The following is a 15,648-nucleotide window of genomic DNA, read 5'->3' on the forward strand; positions in this document are numbered from 1 at the left end:
GGGGGCGGCGCCGGGGCGGGCCGGGCCTACTTGGGGCCGGGCCCGGCCGCGAGGCGCCAGTTCGCGGGCTCCGAGCCGCAGGTGCAGAGGGGCAGCGGCGGCGGCGGCTCCACGTCGCCGGCAGGAGGAGGAGCGGCGGCGCGGCGCCCGGAGGCGGAGAGCAGCGGCCGGCCGCCGTCCTCGCGCAGCCGGGGCTCGCCCGCGCGGGGCCGGGGCCATGTCGGGGCCGGGGCCGGGCCCGGGGGAGCCGGACGAGCAGTACGATTTCCTGTTCAAGCTGGTGCTGGTGGGGGACGCGAGCGTGGGCAAGACGTGCGTGGTGCAGCGCTTCAAGACGGGCAGCTTCTCGGAGCGCCAGGGCAGCACCATCGGGGTGGACTTCACCATGAAGACGCTGGAGATCCAGGGGAAGCGGGTCAAGGTGGGGCCTGGGGGGGGGGTCCGGCCCGGGGCCGCGCCGCGCCCGCCCGAGGCCCGGGGCCGCCTTTGTTGGGCCCGGCCCCCGCCGGAGGCCGCCTCCGGCGCTGCGCCCCAGCCCGGCCCCGCGGGAGGGGAGGAGCGGAGGCCGGCCCCGCGGCCCCGGGGCGCGGGCGGGAAGCCAGTCCGAGGCCGCGGAGCCCGGCTCGGGAGTGGGGCCGGCGCGCCCCGGGGGCTCGCGTGTGCCGAGCCCCGGAGACTGCCCGACTGAGGCTTCTGGATCGGCAGAAGCAGATGGGGCGGCCGGAACGCCGGCCTGGGGTCCGGAGGACCCGAGTTCAAATCCGGCCGCAGACCCTTCATGCCGACCTAGCCGTGTGGCCTTGGGCGACTCCCTTAACCCCGGTGCCTAGCGAAACCTAGAAACAAAAATGCAGCAGAGTCCAGGGCCCCTGAACCGAGTAAAAGTCAGAAAAGCACCCGATAACTGAAGGCAGAAGTGGATGATCCACCCCTCCCCCTCCCAGTGGCATTTTGTGTGTTAAGTGACTTGCCCAGGGTCACACGGCTAGGTGACTGAGTGTCTGAAGTCGGATTCGAATCCAGAGCTGCACTGTCCCAGGCACATTTCACCTTCACTCGAGGCTTTCCAGTTCACAAAACACTTTTCCATCCATGTTCCCCTTTGGCCTGCGGAGAGCAGGGGGCCCATTTTACAGATTAAGACCCCAGCCTCCGAGTGGCCCTCTTGTATTCCCAGCCCCCAGCACTGTTGCACAGAATAGAAGCTTTAACAAATGTTTATTGATTAATTGGTTAAACAAGCCTTTATCTAAATAGTCCATCTAAAATCACTGTCCAGCTCACCCGGGCCTTGTCTTAGCTCATTGCTGACCTTGATCAGAGTACTGAGCTCTGTTTTTGTTTCTGGGAAAAAGTGATGATGATATCTGGCTTCCCTCTTCCTTATAGAAACTTTGATAAAATATGTAAGTCAATAGTATTTTTGTGACCCTAGGGCTGGGAACACTAGTAGGAGTCACAAAGGAAGCAGAAGATACTGTTCTTGGTTCAAGGAATTCTCAATCTCCCTACTTCTCTAGTGTGTTTAGTGGGGGGGGGCAGCTGTGGAAAACTGCTGACTAACTTTTAAGAAATGATCCGTGACTTTCCCTTTGGAACAGGTGGCCCATCCAGGTGTTTTGGATGTAGGTGTGGGTGGGGCTTGGTGCTCCACCTCAGGTGGACATTTACATGCAAGGTGCCAGCTGGTGGGGCGTGGAGGGTGCAGGGCAAAAAAAAGGCAAAGTGTCAAAAAATACGGGTAAAGTGATGGTGGTTTCCATCTCCCAGACTGCCTGCCTGCTCAGCAAGCATCTGTGGTGGCCTCATGAGACTGTACACCACGGTTGTGGCTGACTGGGGATCTGGGCAGGATGTGCCTGTTTACCTGTCAGTGATAACAGCCTGTACTTAAGAGGGGAGTTCTTGGTGTACTATGCCCCAGAGCTCAAGTTAATGCAAGTCAGGTGGTTAGTTATTTCTGTTTCTCATGATCTTGAAATTTTAAAAAAATACCTGTTGATAGTCTGAAAACCTGAATCTTTGGGGATCATCAGAGGTATGATCAGTGTGAAATTTTATTGAATATATATTCAATAAAAATATCTCATCCAAAACTTCACATTGAATGTTAGAACCAAGAAACTTGCTCAGAAATTATTGGCTTTGAAATTAATTTCAATTAGCAAAGTGTACTACTTTCTAACCTTTTCCTAATAAGTCTCCATTAGGAGTCTTCATTTTATCTCATTCATTTTATCACATTTATTCTAAATATTATGATCTAGAATGTTGCCCAGTAGAAACAACTTTGAATTCAAAGCCTGGTCCATGGTCTTTATAGAGTTTCCCATTTTATTCATCTAAAAGTCATTGATAGCTTCTTTGTATTCAGCCCTAATTACTTTAGGATATTAAGTGAAAGTCTTTTCTCTGGCATATACTGGAAGGGTGACCCTGGTCATGTCACTCACCTCTCAGTAGATGGGGTCTTCAGATCTTTTCAGCACTGATGCTGACTTGCATTGCCAGAGGGAGCTTCCTCACTGGAAGATCTTGTCACCCATCTAAAAAGGGGAAGGTCCAGAGTACCTAAGAACTCTAAGAATGGACGTGACCTTAGCTAATTATCTCCATATTTTATACATGGACAACCAGAGGCCCAGGGGTATGAAGTACCCAAGGCTACCTGGTTTAACTGGAATGGCAAGTGAAGCAGGAAGAGCCTTGGATGTGGAATTTTCATTTGTAAACTGTAATTTCTCTGGACCCCATTTTTATCTAAACAATGAGGGAGTTGGGCCAAGTCTACAGTCTCTATGAACAAATTTTTTTTATTGTTTTCTGCTCTTGACTTTTAAGAGAAGGAAGCAATTCACAAGAGAAACAAACTCAGAATTTAATTTAAAATTTAAAAAAGAAAACGCTTCTGGGATATGTCCTTGGGCCAGGCCAACACAATGTTCCATGCTTCCTTGACCCTATACAATAAGCCTTTCTGTTGAGAATCAATGACCCTGAGACACAGAAAGTTTCAGGATGATGAACCAAAAATAATTTTTAAACCTAGACTAGAAATCAGGATGGTTTAAAAGTTCTAGCTGTGACTAACTAGTTTACATCCTTGGCTAATTTGTCTTTGGGTTGGCTTTTTTTGGCCTGACCCTTTGCTTGACTTGTAAAATGGGAGGTGGACTAGATTACCTCTTAAATCCCATGCAGCTTCCAGGTTTTCCAGTCATTTTCACTGCACCCCATTTAAAAAGTCAGGAAAATAGGGGCAGCTAGGTGGTGCTATATAGAGAGCATCAGCCTGGAATTTGGGGAACCTGAGTTCAAATGTGGTCTCATATACACTTAATACTAGTGACCCTGGGTAAGTCACTTAATCCCCCCCATTGCTTCACAAAAACAAAAAGGTCAGGAAAAATAGATTTAAGTAATTGATAGGTTGTTTTTTTTTTTAAAACTAAAGTTGAAGGAAAAGAGGGAAGTACAGGCTAATCCTGGTAATTGGTAAAATGGAAAATACTGGGTTCAGATGAAGTCTACATTCTAGGAGCTCAACCTCCAACCTACTAGAGCTAGAATCAGCTGGCTTTAGCCCCACGTATTGCTGTTAGAAAAGGAATACAAAGACAATTAAATGTTAACTTAGCCAAAAACACTTCGCAAAGATCTCTTGGGCTAGGGTAAATTGTGAGGTTACTGTGATCTTCCTTCTTACTGCATTGTGGGAGAATCAGGGCATCCTTTTGAAATTCAAACTGCATCTAAATCCCCCCACCCCAGGCTACTAACTGACCTGTTATCTGCAAGAAGACAAAAGGTCTGTTACATAAAATATTTTCAGAAAGCACAGGGCAGACATTTAATACATTAAGGAAAGAACTTTATGGATCTGTATCCATATTTTTTTCAATCTCAGATATCCCCTGAGGAAGCCTCTAGTTTTAAGGGGATACTCAAAGCTTCTTCCTATGCTGAATGATCACCAAGTTTTGTCATCTTCTGGTAATAGGCTCTTGGGGTGGGGAGACTGGGGTTAAAGGTAGAATTTTAAAATTTGTAGTCTTCCTGGTACCAGTCCTGCCTCTCTTGTTGTTGTAGGTTTCCATTTATTATGAAATTATGGTTGTGTCTTGGTTTGGAATAAAAAAGGTTAGAAAATATATACTGTTATTTTAAGAGCTGGCTAACAAAAACCATTCTGTCTGCATCATCTGCAAAATAAATCATTCTTTGGGGCCTATGTCAAATGGAAAGTGAAACATTTGATATACATGCCGGAAAAGAAGTGTAGGCAGTTAGCTCCTTAGTTCTGCCTCACTTTAAACCAAGGAAGACAAGATACTGTTTAACACCTGCCAGACCACAATGTTGGGAATATAGGCCATGATTTTAAAAAGTAAAAGAAATAAGATGATTGTACGGCCTTTCTTAACCCTGAGTGGGCTAAAATTCAAAAATTTTTCAATTGAACAGGCTCCCCCCCCCCCAACTCAATTTTGTTCTCTTTTTTCCCAATTCTTTCTCCTTCCCTCCTGGATCCATTATAAAGGCAAGAAAAACAACTATTCAGTGCTTATTTTTTGCCTACTATTAAGTACAATGGCAAAAATAGAAGAACCCAAGTCTCTAAAAGAATAATTCTCAAGCATAATTATTAATCCATTTTGGAAATAGTTAATACAGTGATTTGAAGCCACTTAAAAATAACTTTGTCCATAAACTGAGTACAATATTAGAAAGCCTTTGAAAATTTCACTGGAAGCAACACATTGGTTTTATTTTTTCCTCTCAATCTGGTGGAATAGGTAAATCAATTAGGATCCCCATTTTGTAGGTAAGAAAACCCAGACTTGGGTTTTGAATGACTTGCCCAAGGGTCAAATGGTTCATTAGGGACCAAATCTGAACTTGAATCTTGGACCTCATGTCTTGGAGTAACAAAAAACTTGATACTCAAATTTTTATAAGAGGGACCCTTCATTTTTTTTTTCTTTTTTTAAATCTTAAACTGGAAAAACTTCCCACACATAGTATTTCAAATATCTTTGTCCATCTCACAATTCCTAATCATTATATTGATTCCATTGTGTAGTTAAAAACCTCAAAGCCTAGGAGAGACTTGGGAAGGGCCAGAAGACTTAAGTATTTTAGTTACTTATTAGCTGTCTACACCTATCTTGGGTCACTCCAGTAGACTCAGTTTCTTTATCCATGAATGGGGTGGTATTCAAGAATTATTCTGGGGAATTATTTTGTCAGCTCTTTAAGTCACTCCATAAATGACTCTTTAGTAGAGAATGGTTTCTATATAGTGAACTATAATTGAGACTTTAGTAATGCTGCTTTACTTTGTCTTGGCTATACAAGAGTTTGTGTGTGTGTGTGTGTGTGTGTGTGTGTGTATATATTAATTATAATTAGTATATCACTTCAGTTTTGGGCTTTGTTAACAGTTCTATTAAGTATCTGTCAAATAGGAAGCAATGTGATATAATGGATAACCTAAGTTTGAGTACTATTTTCCCTCACATGTGACCCTGGACCGAGGATCACACATTTTACTTCTCCAGGATTCCTTGCAATTCTCTAAAACCTTTCTTAATTGTAAAATAATTTGAAAATTACATTTCCAAAAAAATTGGTTTCTTTTCCATTTAAAAGTATTCTTTCTAGAATGGTCCAAAGCTTTTGCAGATGGGGCTATTGAGTTGATGACTCAAAAGATTAAGAATCCCTGGTTTATGTTGCAGAGAGCCTGGAACAATCTGCATTGATAGTTTTTTAACAATGATGTCTACAAAGCTCCATCAGACTTTTAGTTTTCATGGGTGTCCAGTGGAAAAATTCCTTCCAATGCAGATCAACACCATATACCCAGTGTGGAGGCTGACTGAAGATGACTTAGGCATGAATGACAATAGTTTTGTCAGAAGGGTGGGATTGAATCCAAGTATTTGAATTTCAGGATATATGGAGGTTGAGAGGGGCATGGAAGGGAATATAAATATATACAAAATAAACTCTGTAAATAAGAGCCCACTATATTCCACTATATTATACTAATCATTTGTTAATTTTTTGGTTTTTGCAAGGCAATGGGATTAAATGACTTGTCCATGGTCACACTTAAGTGTCTGAGGCTGGATTTGACCTCAGGTCCTTCTAACTCCAGGGCCAGTTCTCTATTCACTGTGTCACCTGGCTGTTCTGTGATAAGCAATCTATCCACTGTGCTACCAGCTGCTGCAGTCACAGTCATTTTTTTTAGAACCCCGGACAACTCTTGAATTGAGTACCAGGGGAGCACTTTCCACCCCCCCAAAGTTCTCTATTAAGAATTTCGGTCATGTCTAGCTCTGACCCCCCATATGAGGTTTTCTTGGCAAAGACAGTCTTTGGTTTCCTTCTCCTGCTCATTTTCCAGATGAGGAAATTGAGACAAACAGAGTGAAATGACTTGCCCAGGGCCAAGCAGCTAGTTCCTTAGGCAGATGCAATTCAGAACAACACCTTGGAGTTTGTGACCCTTATTATGCCAGATCAAGGGCATATTATCAGGGCCCTCACAGCAGGAACCTTTTAATTCCTTCAAAGCCTGTCTGAGACCAGGATAACCGAAAATGAGATGATTTGAGGGGACTTTGAAAAATGAGCACCATGGACTCATTGAACAAAAGAGGAATTTCAGGCCACAAAAGAATCCTGGCTTTTGACTCCAGATATCTGACATTGGTTCCAAAATCCCCTCCACTGCCTCCAGGATCCACTGGGGAAATGATCAGACTGAAAAATATTGTTATGGCTTTCAAGAACAAGAACTACCAGTAGTTTTTAAAGAGGTCGGGCTGGACCTTTGGAATGAACAGATAAGAAATGTTTCTTGTTAATAGTGCTGTGTGCAAACATAATATGGCTGAATACTTAAGCAGTTTGTTTATCTGAGAAGATTGAATAATTGCCAGCTGGGTGACCTTGAATAAGTCAGCTAGCTACGTGAGCCTCAGGCAACTCCTCATCATAGGCAAGATAGCTTGGACCTGGAGTCAGAAAAACATGAGTGCAGGTCCTGCCCCAGAAACTGCAGTGTGTGATCCTGGGTAAGGAGCATAACCTCAGCCTGTTTCCTCAGATATAAAATAAACGGTAAGAATATCTACTTCCCAGTTTCGGTTTTCCAGTCTTGTCCATCTCTATTGACCATTTTAGGTTTTTTGGCAAAGATGCAGGAGTAGTTGTCATTCCTTCTCCAGGTTCATTTTATAGATGAGGAAACTGAGTTAAGAGATTTTGTTCTCAGGGTCACACATCCTGGAACTGACCTCTTAGATCTCAACTCCAAGCCCATTGTGCCCTCCCAGAACATCAAATAAGACAACATTTGTGCCTTTTGTTATTATCTTTACAAAATGCTTTATACACATCACTCCATTTGATCCTTAGAACTGTAATTATCCACATTTTAGAGATAAGAGATTTGAAGCTGAGATGGTAGTGATTCTGATCATATTCCTAGTATTTATCTGAGTGGGATTTGAAGCCCAGATCTTTTTTCCCCCAAGTCTAACACTACCATCTGACTCTTAAAATTTACTAGCAGTATGATTAATAATTTATGCATCAACCTCCCAATTAAAAAAATCACCCACCAAAATGAATAATTCCATATCAAAAGAATTGGCACAATTTAAAGCAGTGAAACAGGGAGGTTTAAATATATAGATATTATAATTTTATTTAAAGATATTCTGCAAGATGGGATTTTTCAAAAGGTGACAATTTTTTTTTAAAATAATGCAACCATATTTTACATTTTATATAGAGAAAGGTAGAACATTGGAGTAAGGAATGGCTGATATGAATCCTACCTCTGGCATAAGATGTGTGACCATGTCCCCCTAGCTAACTTTTTAGTGTCCTAGACTGTTCACACCTAAAAGAACAAATACCATTTCTATCTGAAAATTTTGGAGTGAGATTTCCCAATTCAGGACAACATTATAATTTCAAGGAGTTTTAAGAAGTTCAATGAGCCCATTTTACAGGTTATACCAAGTCCAATCAACTCTTCCTCTTGATAAAATCCCATGTTAATCACCTAAAGTCTTAATCAAGAGAGGCTGCCCTGTTGCTGGATTCCCAGCATTTAGTGGGGAACTCTGCTGGCCATCCAGAGTTCTGCATAATCCCTCTCAAGTAAACAAATATGTTTGGACAGGTAGGAAAAAGTAGGGCTCCACAACATTAAGAATTTTTAAATCTCATTTATCGCAAACTCTGGTCAGTGGCAAATTATGGAAAATCTTTTGAGGATGAAGTGACTTATAGCCAGAGAAACAAGTCTGATCAATAGGATAGGTAAAATTTTTCCTTTAGGGAATATACATTTGTAGCTGAAAATCATATGCAGTCCTTGTATGTCTGCATCATTTGTTCTATAGCTGAAAGGAGTAGAGAAGAGATAAACTTTGAGCAACATTTGAAGAATATTGTTAGCATTTTGTTTTAACTTCCAAAGATGATTTCAGGTGTCCCAGGGACCTCCCAAGGTGTACAGGTCAACATCTATTTGGGTGTGTGAGTTTGGGTGAGGTCTTTATATAGTGAGGCTTTGTAATTTTTATTATTGTGTACATACCATCTTTCAACAAAATCACAAGCCTGCCTGTGATTCCAGCCATGGAACTGGGCAAACCTAATCTCTGAGCTTAAGTTTCCTCATTTATAAAATGGTGGGGGGGGATTGGACTAGATGGTCTCTCTAAACCTCCTTCCAGCTCTAAATCTGATCTGATGAACCTTACATCTTAACAGATGGTCTTTTAAGGGCTGTGGGTCAAAAAATTTCATTTTGACTGAACTGGTCTGAGACTAGCTGGCATCATAGTGTCTATCCCTGGGCCCTATACTGGTTTGTGGCAAATAGGACCTGTTCTCCTGGAATCCAGAGTTCCCTCCATGCCACCACAATCAGCATCAGAAAAGGAACTTGGTAGAATGTCTATGGCTCATAAGTGTTTCCTGTTAAGAGTCAAGGTTTCTAAACTTAGAATGAAGATATTACCTTTGAATTTGGTTTTGGGAACTTGGGCAACTCACTTCATCTCTGTAGACCTCTATTTACTTGTATAAAATTATGAAGTTGGACAAAAATTATTTCCCCTGATGTTAAGTCTGCTTCTAAAAATTCTTGATATATAACATGGTAAATGAACTAGTTTGAGGGGAAAATATTGACCTTTTCTGTTTAAAATAGACTTTTTTTAGACTCTGAACATGACTGGTTTATATTTGATGAATGGACATTTCTCCCTATGACCAAGAATTCCTAAAGTCTTTTAAGTGTATTTGTTCAGTCATTTTCATTAGAGTCCAACTCTTTGTGGGGGTCTCATTTGGGGTTTCCTTGGCGGAGATAATGAGTAGTTTGCCATTTCCTTTTCCTGCTCATTTTTTTTTAAGTTTTATTCATTGGGCAGCTAGCTAGGTGGCTCTGTGCAGAGAGCACTGGACCTGGAGTCAGGAGGACCTGAGTTTGAATCCAGCCTCAGACACTTAATAATTAACCTAGCTGTGTGACCTTGGGCAAATCACTTTAACCCCACTGCCTTGAAAAATAAAAAAAAAAATTATTTAAGGTAATGTGGCATTAAGAATAACATTGTATATCGTTCTTACGTTTTTAGCATGATTATAAATATAGAACTTCTATCATTGCTTTTTCTCAGGGTGAGGAGAGTAGAGAGGGAGGGAGAAAAAATGTAAAACTCAACTTGCAAAAAAAGGATTGGTTAAAAATTATCATTGCATATGGTTGGAAAAACAAAATTTAAATTTTTATAAAAGAATACCACTGTAGTCAGAAACACCTTATGTTAGACAATTTTGGGTCTTTGCCATCATTAGACATTCATTCATTCAGTGCCAGAGAAATATGTTGGACTCTCCAGACAATTGAAAACTTTATTTTTGCTTTAATTTCCATGGGCAGAAAAGACTAAACGTTTTGCTCTACTGCTTGTTATCACTGTGTATTTATCAGTGTTTGGGCTTGATTATTTTTTTTCATCATTTTCCATTCTCATCTTTTGGGGGGGGCTTTTAAGCAAGGCAGTGGGGTTAAGTGACTTGTCCAAGGTCATATATCTAGGTAAGTATTAAGTGTCTGAGGCTGGATTCAAACTCAGGTCCTCCTGACTCCAGGACCAATGCTCTATCCACTGTACCACTTAACTGCCTCTTTATTATTTTTTTTTTTGCTGTTTTCTGTTTCATTTTGCAAATTAACTCCATCCCAGTTTATCCATTTGGATAAACTTTGGATTTGAACCTTTGAAGACCTAAATTTGCTCTGGGACCTTGATCAGTAAGTTTATTCTGTACAAATTAAATTCAAGACTAGAAATTATGTGATCATAATGAATATTTGTGAGCCCCCGCATAAAAGATTCAAGTCCTCCGACCTCAAAGCCAGTGATATATATTAGTATATTCTCTTATATTAAATTCTCTCTTTTGGGGGGAGTAGTAATAATAACATTTATGCAGAGGTTTACACAGTTCTTTAGAAATTTTTGACCCTCATAACAATCTTGGGAACTAGGTACTATCATCCCCATTTTATAGATGAGACAACTGGTCAAAAATTGTGTGTATGTATCCATTTGTTGAATTACTGGCTTGTCATGGTACTGAGAGTCTTGTTAGAAGAGTACACATTAACATTTAGCCATGACATGGCAACCTTGAAATTCCTTGGGTGGGTAAAATGGAATAAAGTAGGATTTTGGCAGAAACAGGTTTTGGGGGTTGAAATCAACAACAAGTATTTAAAGAGTTAAAGAGAATGCAAATGTAAAAAATAAAGTGACTTGCTCTAGGTCAAACAGTAAGGACGCAAAATGGAACTTTTCAGCCCTGGACAAATTCACAAATGTCACTCCCATTCCACCATATTGCCCCAAAGAATGACCTTTGGGCCTTGACTTATGAATAAATGTCCCTTCTTTCCTGTTCATAGCATCTGTTCAGAAAAGAGCCCTGAAGAATTAGTCACATTGAAGTCTAAGTTACTGATAAGGATGAATGTTGGAGAGGTCTACATGGAAGGCAAAACTTTAAACAGCATTGCTGCCTCCCAAATGATAGTGATGCAGAGGAAGTGTACAAGGTACAAGATAACATAAAAGTTTTTAATCCTTCTACTCTCATAACATTTCCTCTGCAACAATAGAATGGCCTGTCCCAAAGATATGGTGAACTTTTAGAACCTTTGGCCGGTTACCTCAGTTTCCTTAGAGGCCTTTGCCCTTTAATTAGTGAAGCCAGAAGCTGAACAGAAAATGGCCACATACTACACCTAATCCTCTGGCCGGTGGTAGTTGGAAGTCCATCTCTGGAGAAGTGGAATTTCCACAGATTTCCACAAAAAGCTTGTGGGTAGACTCAGGTCACAAATGACACTCCCAATTCTGATTCATCTTGTCCTAGGAGGTGATGAAAAATAGCAATTTCTATTTGGGTCAGTGTGACCAGTTTTCACAAGGGTTGTCCTGGGAACAGTTTTCTGAGTTCTCTGCAGGAAATTTCCACTGTCCCTTTTACTGGACAGAAAAATGGTTCAGCCCAAGCCTCTTGTTTAGATGGGGGGGGGGGATGGTGTTTAGCCAAAGAGCTATAATTGAACTGGTGATGTCCTGTTAACCTAATAAGCAAGGATAATTTTATACAGAAATAAAAAAGAATTTTGCTCAGTGGGGATATTATGAAATCCCTAGAAAGTACTTGCTTGGCCTGGCTGCTTTTTTATCCTTGTTTTAGGGCTTAGTTTTTATAGGAAGTGCTATCTTCTCATTAGTAACAAAGTGCCAAAAGACCAATGAACACTACCTAGTCATCCTTGGCTGTTGGTTGTCTATACAATAGCACATGAGAAAAGAAGAATCACTTCTCTCTAAGTTGCAGGTACTTATCACGTTTAAATGAAAGGCAGTGTGACATGGTAGAAGGGATTTGCCCAGTACTTAGAGAGAATAGAATCAGCTTGGTTCAAATTCCAGGGACATACCTGCCTACCTGTATGACCTTTGGCAAAATCACTTAATAATGTTCCAGCTAGCATGTAAGGTGAAAGGGCTTTCAGAGGAAGATAGTGTTATCCCAATTTTCTTTTTGCTTTTTTTTTTTGTTTTGTAAAGCAGTGGGATGAAGGGACTTGCCCAAAGTCACACAGCTAAGTATTAAGTATCTGAGACTCAGGTCCTCCTCTGTCACCTAGCTGCCTCCTATGTTATCCCTATTTTTATAATGCAGCCTCAGGCCCAGAGATGGACTCAACTAGTAAGTGTCTGAAGTAGAATTTGAATTCAGGTTCAGATTCCAATAGAGAATGAGCATTTATTAGAAGGGTGCAAATCTCCATCTCCTTTGAATGCATTGTGTACAACTTCATTCCAATTCTGGAAATATGATCAAATGTATTGGTCAGCTAACCTTCCTGGAAGCTCCAAGCTGTAGTACTCTCATGATATTCTTCCTGTGGTACCAGCCTCTCCTTTGAAGGAAGAAAAGGAGCAGTTTTTTAAACTGACATTTAAGTGACAATCAGGGTTTGTGGGTGGAGCAATTGATTGGCTTGGAGTCAAGAAGATCTGACTATATGATCCATGTACAAGTAAATCCCTGTTTGCCGCAGTTTTCTCTGTAAAATGAGCCAGAGAAGGAAATGGTATCTTTGCCAAGAAAACCCCAAATGGGTCAGACTTAGACATGACTAAACAACATTGTTCAAGGTACTCTATAACTACTAATTCACTTGACCACCCTCATAACAGTTGCCCAATTTTATATTTGAGGAGACTGAGTGCTTAAGTGATTTGCCCAGGGTTACAGAGCTACTAAGTGTCTAAAGTTGGGTTTGAACTCAGAAATTCCTAATTCCAGGTTCATCACTCTTTGCATTGCACCATCTACCTGCTCAGCCAATTGGTTGACCTCACCATACCTAGTGTGCCGAGTTACCATTCTTGTAAAGGAACATCCTCCTTTTGAGTTGAAAAGGTTGGACTGGGTGATGATGCTCTAGGGTTCTATGATACAATATCCTCCTGCTCAGGACTTGGAATACTTCCAGTGAGGGTGAGCTCATTATCTTGTGAAGCAGCCTGCTTCTTTGTTAGGCAGTTGTAATGATTTGGAAGTTCTTTCTTAACTGAGACGAACTCTACCTCCATATTTATTTGTTTAGATCAGCTCTTTGGTCCCTTGTGGGCTTTTCTTGGCAAAGCTAACTGCAGTGGTTTGCCTTTTCTTTCTCAGACTCATTTTACATGTGAAGAAACTGAGACAGTGTTAATCCACTTGCCCAGGTTCACTTAGTGTCTGAGGCCAGATTTGAATTCAGAAGTGTCTTCCTGACTCCAGGCCAAGGGCTTTCCGTTCACTTCCCGAGCCACCTAGCTGTGCTGTATTACCATTTATTGGTCCCTAATGCCTTCTAGCGCAACACAAAGCTATCAGCCCTCTTCCACATATCAAACCCTTCAGATAGTTGAGCACAGTTCTCATATATCCCTTTAATATTAACTTAGGCTCATTGTTGCCCTGAAACTACAGGCCCTAAGATTCACAAAAATTTAAATCTGTTAACCCAAAGGCATCCTATGCCTTCCTTGGCTAACCCCTGCTGAAGGGGAGATTGAAAGGGAAATGCAATTGGTTCACTTCTTCAAATATTCTTAAACTTCCTCCTTCTCAGGATGATCTGAAGAGTTTCCAAACTTGCCTCCTTTGAGACCCCTGAGATCCTTTCTCATTTACGGAAGGTTTTACACCTTTGCTTAACCTATTCCCTTCTTTCCAAATGACTCTAGGGATCCTGAGGATGAACAGAGAAGAGTTAGAGGCTGCTTTGCTAGCTGTGTGGGGGGGGGGTGGATAAAAATTTCATAATCCAAAGTCCGTGTTGATTCGCTTGGTTTGTTTAGATAACGAAAGCAGAGAACTGTTCAAATAGGATGTGCGGAGGGGGACTCCGTGTGTCTGTTTAGACTTGGCTGTTGTTTTAAGTAGTTTGAAGTCTCATCATGTGATCCACACAGTTTGTTTGGAAATGGGGATGGATAGTGAGAGACGATTTCAGAAAGATAGAGGCCTGAGGCATCAACTGTATGTGAATTAATCAACCTTGGGTTTCCAAATCCTAGTCGGTGGAATTTTGGAATTTGTTTAAACCGAGTTAATGGGCTAAGGAGAGAAAAGGAAACCCCAATCTCAAAGAAGGAAAATTCAGTTAGAGAAAGAAGAGGGGAAAGACTCTCTCAGACCATATTATGAAACTTGGGGAGAGGGGTAAGCAATTGGTGCTAAGTTTGAGATTGTTAGTAATCATTCTTTGAAAGAGATTGGAGGGGGTGGCTAGGTGGCTCAGTGGATAGCGCACCAGCCCTGGAGTCAGGAGGACCTGGGTTCAAATCCAGTCTCAGACACTTAATAATGACCTAACTGTGTGGCCTTGGGCAAGCCACTTAACCCCACTTGCCTTGTAAAAAAAAAACAAACCTAAAGAAACCTAAAAAAAGAGATTAGAGTTCATAAGGGTAGACTTGGGAGACAGAATCTTCTGGAATGGGATCAAGGGCAAGAGAAGAAGTGGGGTGACTAGAAAGAGAAACCTTAGCCACCTTAGATTTCTGGGAAGGATGCTTACAGGGGTGAGATGTGGATGAAATGAAAGAAGGCAAGTTATCTGACTTGTCTCTTTCCACAGCCCAGTATTAATTCTGAACTGAAGACTTACCTGTGTTTTGGTCTTAATTCTGCACCTCCCTGAAGTGAACACTATCTAATCAGTCTCATTAAACTTTACATTTCTCTTTCCCCTGGGCTTTTTTGGAGACTGAAGTATCAGGCCTTACCTCTTAATCAAAGGGCTGGGATTTCATATTGAGTTAGGGCACTAATAAGAATAGTGATCTAATTAAGTTACTAATTGGCTAGTGGTTTAGGTGGTAGTAGTCATGTGTGTCAGGGCTCACTTCCCCTTTTCCTTTCCCATTGTTTTCTTATCCTTGAGGATATATACGGAGGGACAGTCTCAAAGAGAAATGATTGACTAAGTTTCCAAGTTCAGTTCTTTGAAAACTTGGTAAATGGTATTTCTACCATTTTACTCTCACTGACTTTATTTCTTTCATTATCCTACATTTGGCAAAAAAGATTTACAGATCTGAGCCTCTTTTCCACCTACCCAGAATATGAATAGGACAAAAGCACCCACAAACTGGGCATTGGATCAGAACTACTCTTAGAGCCTTCAATGGTCGTGGGCTAAAACTTTCTGTACCATCTGTAAAGCCAAGCAAGGATTTACCAAAAGTCTAGAGTCCAGAAGAGTCTTGGAATTCATCTGCTTTGGAACTTTTATTTCTCAGATGAGAAAAGCAAGGCCCAAAGATGGGAAATAACTAAGCACGGGCAAAGGCAGGTTGAGTTTCAAACCCAGATCTTCTGCTTCCAAGTCCAGTAATCCCACTGTATCAGTCCAATTACATGAAATGTTTTGCTGAGCTAATCATTTAGAGCTAAAGCTAGAACCCAAGTTTCCAGACTCGAACTAAAATAGCCTTTCAGTCACCCCACCTTGCTTTGGATAACAGTGTC

At 41.5% G+C, this 15,648-nt stretch overlaps 1 protein-coding gene across 1 annotated transcript in view; it reads left to right on the forward strand.

The window, feature by feature from the left end:
* Nucleotides 1–202: 202 nt before the first annotated feature.
* RAB43 (RAB43, member RAS oncogene family) overlaps nucleotides 203–15,648 on the forward strand; it is a 28,307-nt gene continuing 12,861 nt past the window's right edge. The window contains exon 1 of the mRNA XM_074198394.1: nucleotides 203–421. Coding sequence (XP_074054495.1) covers nucleotides 218–421 — 204 coding nt within the window. The 5' untranslated portion in view covers nucleotides 203–217. The remainder of the gene's footprint in view (nucleotides 422–15,648) is intronic.

Source organism: Macrotis lagotis, chromosome 8 (genome assembly GCF_037893015.1).
Source record: "Macrotis lagotis isolate mMagLag1 chromosome 8, bilby.v1.9.chrom.fasta, whole genome shotgun sequence".
NCBI lineage: Eukaryota > Metazoa > Chordata > Mammalia > Peramelemorphia > Peramelidae > Macrotis > Macrotis lagotis.